The sequence below is a fragment of the Leopardus geoffroyi genome, chromosome C1 (genome assembly GCF_018350155.1).
Source record: "Leopardus geoffroyi isolate Oge1 chromosome C1, O.geoffroyi_Oge1_pat1.0, whole genome shotgun sequence".
Lineage (NCBI taxonomy): Eukaryota > Metazoa > Chordata > Mammalia > Carnivora > Felidae > Leopardus > Leopardus geoffroyi.
The window spans coordinates 199,822,990-199,828,989 of NC_059328.1; the positions used below are offsets into that span (position 1 = coordinate 199,822,990).

Genomic DNA, 6,000 nt, shown 5'->3' on the forward strand with positions numbered 1-6,000 from the left:
GCCTGCTTCGGATTCTGTGTCTCCCTCTCTCTCTGCCGCTCCCCCACTCTCACTTTGTCTCACTCTGTCTCTCAAAAATAAATAAATGTAAAAAAAATTTTTTTAAAAATGCTATAACTCCAAATTACACTATAGTAGAGGTCAACCTGCACACACCCAAAAATGTCAAGAGGTACCTAATTTTAACCCACAAAATAGTGTCATATGATACTTGGGGTTTACATTACAGCCCTTATTATTTTTTCCTACTTCCTTTAGGAACACATTATTACTATGCTTTCTGTCAGCCTCTCAAATGATACAGTCTTCCTGTCTCATTTTTCCAAATCTTTAAATAGCTTCTATCTGGTGTGGGGCTTGGACCGAACACAAATGTCACATCTGGCCTCTTGAAAAAATTTCATCAGCTTCACCTTGGAGTCCTACTTATGTTAAAGGTCAAGAAAGGATGCCCTGTAATGTAGCCAATCCACCCTCACCCACAAGCAATGCTTCCCGTAAAACAGATGCAATATGCTGTATAAGACAGGTGACACCTGGGAACACAATATAGATGACAGCTGCAAGCTGAATGTGAGGGTAATCGGGGTAATCCCTAGTCCACTGGGTAGAACTTTGAAACTCTGTAAAAGGGCATACTGACACACAATTTCAAGTAACAGGACACTGCCAGGAATGGTAGGTAGCAAAGCAAGAAGCAGACCATCCTGAGTTGTTCTTTGAAGCAATGGCGTCAGGCAGCTACAGGGAAAGGCACGGGTGGGAAAAAAGGGGTTATCTTCCCCGGGTAAGAAGAAACGGGCCACGCTTTATACACTGTAGACAGTGCCAAGACATACAGAGACACCAACAGGAATGCAAAATCACTTCTAAATATTAAATCCCATGTCATATAAAATTTTACACTGAGGATTTTTAAACTTAAGACATTCTACCTATTAAAACAGTTCAGCAAACTATAGCTTATGCACCAAATCAAGTCAGTAGACTGTTTCTGTACATCCTTGAGCTAAGAATGCTTTTTATGTTGTTAAGGGTTGTAAAAGACAAAAAATATTAAGAACACAGATGGTGGTCAGCATCAGTTATTATATGACTCTTTACAGAAGAAGTTTGCCAAGCCCTGGTGAAAATCTGCAAAGACACCATTGAGATTTAGTTGTTATTCCATCAGTGGTTCATATATTAACTTTTTAAGAAAATTCACTACAGTTCAGTATTATTCTCCAGCCAACAGGATAAGTTGTAATAAAAGTCTGGACCTAGTTACTGATGTCTACTTTCAGTCCTGTGGCTCTTATTGTCTGCTCACTTTTGTTAGAAACTAGAAAAATATTTGGCAGGGATAAAAACTGAAACTGGCAGGATGCATGGATGGCTCAGTTGGTTAAACGTCTGACTTCAGTTCAGGTCACGATCTCACGGTCCGTGGGTTCCAGCCCCACATTGGACTCTGTGCTGACAGATAGGAGCTTGGAGCCTGAACCCTGCTTTGGATTCTGTGTCTCGCTCTCTCTCTGCCCCTGCCCGCTCACACTCTGTCTCTCTCTTAAAAACAAACAAACATTACGGGGCACCTGGGTGGCGCAGTTGGGTAAGCATCCGGACTCTTGGTCTCCACTCAGGTCATGGTCTCACAGTTTGAGTTCAAGCCCTGCATCTGGCTCCGCACTGATGTTGCAGAGCCTGCTTGGGATTCTCTCTCTACTTCTCTTTGACCCTCCCCCACCCGTGCTCTCTCTTTCTCAAAATAAATAAAATTAAAAAAAAAAAAAAATTTAAAAACAATTTAAAAATAAATAAAAATAAACATTAAAAAATTTTTTTAAGTGAAATTGGCTGTATTATAGTTCAGGACAACCTACAGATTATTCTTCTTTTTATAAAGCACCTATTTTGCCTTCACCAAACCATTCAGCAAGCAGGCTATGCTTTTTTTGTATTTTTATAAGACACCTATTACTTATCACTTATTCTATAACAACCACCATACTCAACACTTTACACATATAATTTCATTTAGTTTCCCCCTTCCCACAGAATGTTAGCTTCCTAAAGACTGAGGTTTTTGCCTGCTCTGTTCACTAACGAATCCCCAACGCCAAAATAGCACTTTGCAGGTGTTCAATAGTATCTTTTATTAGTAATGAATCCCCATAGGTGGATAAGCAGAGCACAATTATCACTCAGATGGGGAAACTGAGGCACAGAAATTAAATTACTTGAGACATGGTATGCCTGGATGGCTCAGTCGGTTAAGCATCAGACTCTTGATTTCAGCTCAGGTCATGATCAAAGGGTTGTTGGGAGCAAGCCCCGCCATAGGGCTCTGTGCTGACAGCACAAGCCTGCTTGGGATTCTCTGTCCCTCTCTCTCTCTCTCTCTCTCTGCCCTTCTCCCCACCTCATGCATTCTCTCTCTCTCAAAATAAGTTTAAGAAAAAAAAAAATTAATAAATAAATAAATGACTTGGGCCATGTCAAAGCTGGAACCTGAACTCAGGCATCCTGACTCTACACTCTAAGTGAAGCACTATGATGTTGCCTTAGTGCCTTCCATACAGAAATGTCCCATCTGAATGTCTAACTTTTAACTACTAAGGTGTTATTATAATTGCTTCTATTATAGCAACTAGCAGAGCTAGTTTTAAATTTCTTATTCTCAGATGGAGGACCCCTGTGTTATTAAAAAACACACACAACTCAGAATGTCTCCATGTATTCTAGCAAAAGTGCCGCATTTCTAAGGAGCGCGGTGATTTTTTAAGTTTTTGTAAAACCAAATATAAGTGCAAAACTCGGTGACAGTTAAGTCCTCATTTTTAAAGAAACAGCTGCGGTAACTTGTGCTTTACGTAAGTTCTGCGGGTTGGAAATCGGGGGGGAAGGGGGGGGGGGGGTCAAAACAAAGTCCAAAAAAGAAATAGGCCAGCTACAAGCAGAGAGAAAACCTGAGTTATATCCATGCAGAAATATAGAGCTGTGCACACAGCAGGTGCTCAATCAATGCTCTTGGAAGAAATGATAAGGGTGACAAGCCCTTCTTGGTTTGTATACTAGGAAGAGCTACAGGAAAAGCATGGAGTACCAGTCATGAACATGATGTCTTCATATATAATGAAAACCTTGAAGTGAGAGCGCTCCCATGGTGCAACAGCATGAAGGAAAATAAGAAGCAAAAAATGATAATAAATAGCATCTCTAAGAGCCGGAACCCCAAGCCATACAGCCTTTTGACTAAACCAAGGAAATGAGAAACTGAATGAGAAATAGAATGGCGGTGTCCATCACACTGCCATCTTCAATCTACCTCCAGCAAGGGTCCCCCAAACTCTCCTCTCCCAAGAAAGAGCTGCTACGGAGTAATGGTCAAAGGGTCAGCTCAGCAATGAGTGACAGCTGTTTGAAGCTTAGCGGGCCCCTTCAAACTTGCGCAGCCCTGGGCAGGAGGGATCCCAAGCCGAGTAAAAAGTCCCGATGCCTTAGCCCCACCCCAGCCCTACAGATTCAAAGTATGGAGGCGGGGCCTGAAATCTGCATTTTTTTAACCACACCTCCAGACGAGTCTTCGGCCCGCTAAAGTTCGACAACTACCACCTTAGTCGGGTTTGACGAAGAAAAGACAAGCAAGCAGCTCGGAAAGGAAGGGGATGGGAGCGAGGGAGGGGACAACTAACACCAGATCCCTGGGCAAGCACAAAGTCCGCTCGCCGACCCGCCTGCGGGGCAGGCGTGGAAGGAGAGAACCGGGGGTTTGAAAAGATCCCCTCCCCCCGCCCTCGCGGCAACTCGCCCGAGGGTCCATCTTTACCAACGCGAGCAGCGCAGCAGCTTCTCCAACCGGTCGAACGCGGCGCGGCTGTGGGCCCAGGCCCCGCGCCCCTCCGGCTCCATGGCGGGCGCGGGACGAGGCTCGTTCCCGGACCGGACCCTCGGCTGCCGGTTCCGCGGCATCGCCCCGCCTTCGCCGGAAGGGCTCTTCCCAGAGCTGGAGACGCGGCGGGCTCGGCGGGCTCGGCGGGCTCGGCGGGCTCGGGCAACGACCGAGACGCCACCAACCTCCAACCCGACCCCAGCCCGAACGGTCCCAGTTTCTGTGCCGGCCGGGACGCTGGGAGGGCGGGGCCCTGGGAGGCGGAGCCCCGGAAACGCGCGAAAAGTCCCGCGCGCGGGGCCGGAGGGGTGGGGCTTGCAGTTGGCGGGAAAGGGGACGGGTCCAGGCCACCTGGAGGGAAGAAGACGTGAAAAATCGAGTCCTTGACTTTTATGAACCGTGGGTTTTAGGGACCTCAAAGCGAGGAACTTTTAGTAGAGATTAATCTCTAAGGAGTGCTGTTTTGACTACCATAGAACTTGGAAAAGTCTTGGTCCTGACACTGAATGTGCCACCTTCTTCACTCCTAACAAAGTTAACTTTCTCCTTCCCCTCCCCCTTCCAGGTTTTTTTGTTTTGTTAAAGATATGATGAGGGAGCTTGGGGAAAGCTAAAGGCAAAATACAGGCTGGCCACCACCCACCCCCAGGCGCAGGTGGAAAACGTGATAATCCTCAGACACTTCCTGGCTACCCAGAACAAAGGAAAGGGGTTTATGCGCTTGCGTGGTAATGTGGGAAACTAAGGCAAATGAAAAATTAAATTCCTTTACTGCCCATTGACAAATTCCTTTACTGCTCCCTCTAGGAGCTCAGCTGCTTCAAGGATGACACTTTGGGGGGCAAAAGAGAAAATTAACATTGTCCCAAACTCCAGGATCCTGTAAGTCAACTTCCTTTATCTCAGCTACCCCAAGATATATGCTGGCAATCATACTCCAAGTTTGTGCCCCGCCCCCATATATATCTAAAGGGTCTCATGGCTGAAGTTTTATTAAATGGTAATAAATAGTGTTTCCCTAGCAACAGCTAGCCCCTCAAGGTCCTGGAAACCTTGTTTCCAAAATTCCTTAAAGACTTACTCTATCCCAGACGCCCTCCCATCCTGAGGATATATAATGACCTGTCAGGACCCCAGTGCAGCTCTTCCTGCCCATGGGTCTTGTCCCCATGCTTTAATAAAATCACATTTTTGCACCGAAGACATCTTCAAGAATTCTTACTTGGCTGTCGGCTTCGAACCACCCCACCATCACCCCAAAACTTCATCAGATCCGCACAATGATCTTTCATTGCTCACCATATTTTATGGATAACACATACTGAGCACCTTCACCCTCTCCATCCAATCCGCTGCCAAATCATTGCATTTTCCCCTCTGACTTATTCTCAAATCTACCCACTTCTCTGTCTTCACTCCACCACAGGCCCCTTGTCTCATTTTTTACTTAGATTGTTGCTGTAGCCTTGTGGCTGATATCCCTGTGTCCACCCAAGTCCCCTCCAATCCTTAGGCTACACTGTAGTCATCTAAAATATTGCCAAATAACCACTTGGTTAGTGGAAACAGAATAGGTAAAACTAAGGAAGATCTTAGAGGGTGTTTTAACTGACCTATAATAGCATATTAAACTAACCAAATATTTTCTTAAACTCACAGGCAGTGAAGAAATTGATTTTGATTATTAACCCTGTTAAGCCATTGCTTACTCTTTGCAGAGCCTCAGAGAAACCAAACTCTAGAAAAGTTAAAACATTAAATACACTTACAGATGCTATGGTATATAATGGAGTAAATTGGGGATTTCAGGAGCCAGACATCCCTACTTCTAATCCCACTTCCTCTTCTAAATAATTGTGTGATTTAAATCAAGTCTTAAGTCCTCTGAACATTAGTTTCCCTATCTGTAAAGTGGGAATATTTATTTTGTAGATCTGGAGGATTATTATATGAGATAAATGTAAAATCACCTACATCCTAAGTGCTCAATATATGGTAGGTAATATGAAAATGATTACATATATAACCAGTACTTTTTTTTTTTAATGTTTACTTATTTTTGAGCGAGAGAGAGGGAGACATACGTAACCAGTACTGTTAATGGTTTACTTACCACAGAATAACAC

The 6,000-nt window shown here is 44.5% G+C and overlaps 1 protein-coding gene across 2 annotated transcripts in view; it reads right to left on the reverse strand.

The window, feature by feature from the left end:
• Positions 1–4,126, reverse strand: part of BARD1 (BRCA1 associated RING domain 1) — an 83,054-nt gene extending 78,928 nt beyond the window's left edge. Inside the window, exon 1 of one of the 2 annotated variants that reach the window (XM_045481136.1) lies at positions 3,812–4,126. In XM_045481136.1, the coding sequence (XP_045337092.1) occupies positions 3,812–3,954 (143 nt within the window). In that variant the 5' untranslated portion in view covers positions 3,955–4,126. The remainder of the gene's footprint in view (positions 1–3,811) is intronic. The other variant, XM_045481138.1, reaches the window with a different exon arrangement.
• Between the last annotated feature and the right edge of the window lie 1,874 nt (positions 4,127–6,000).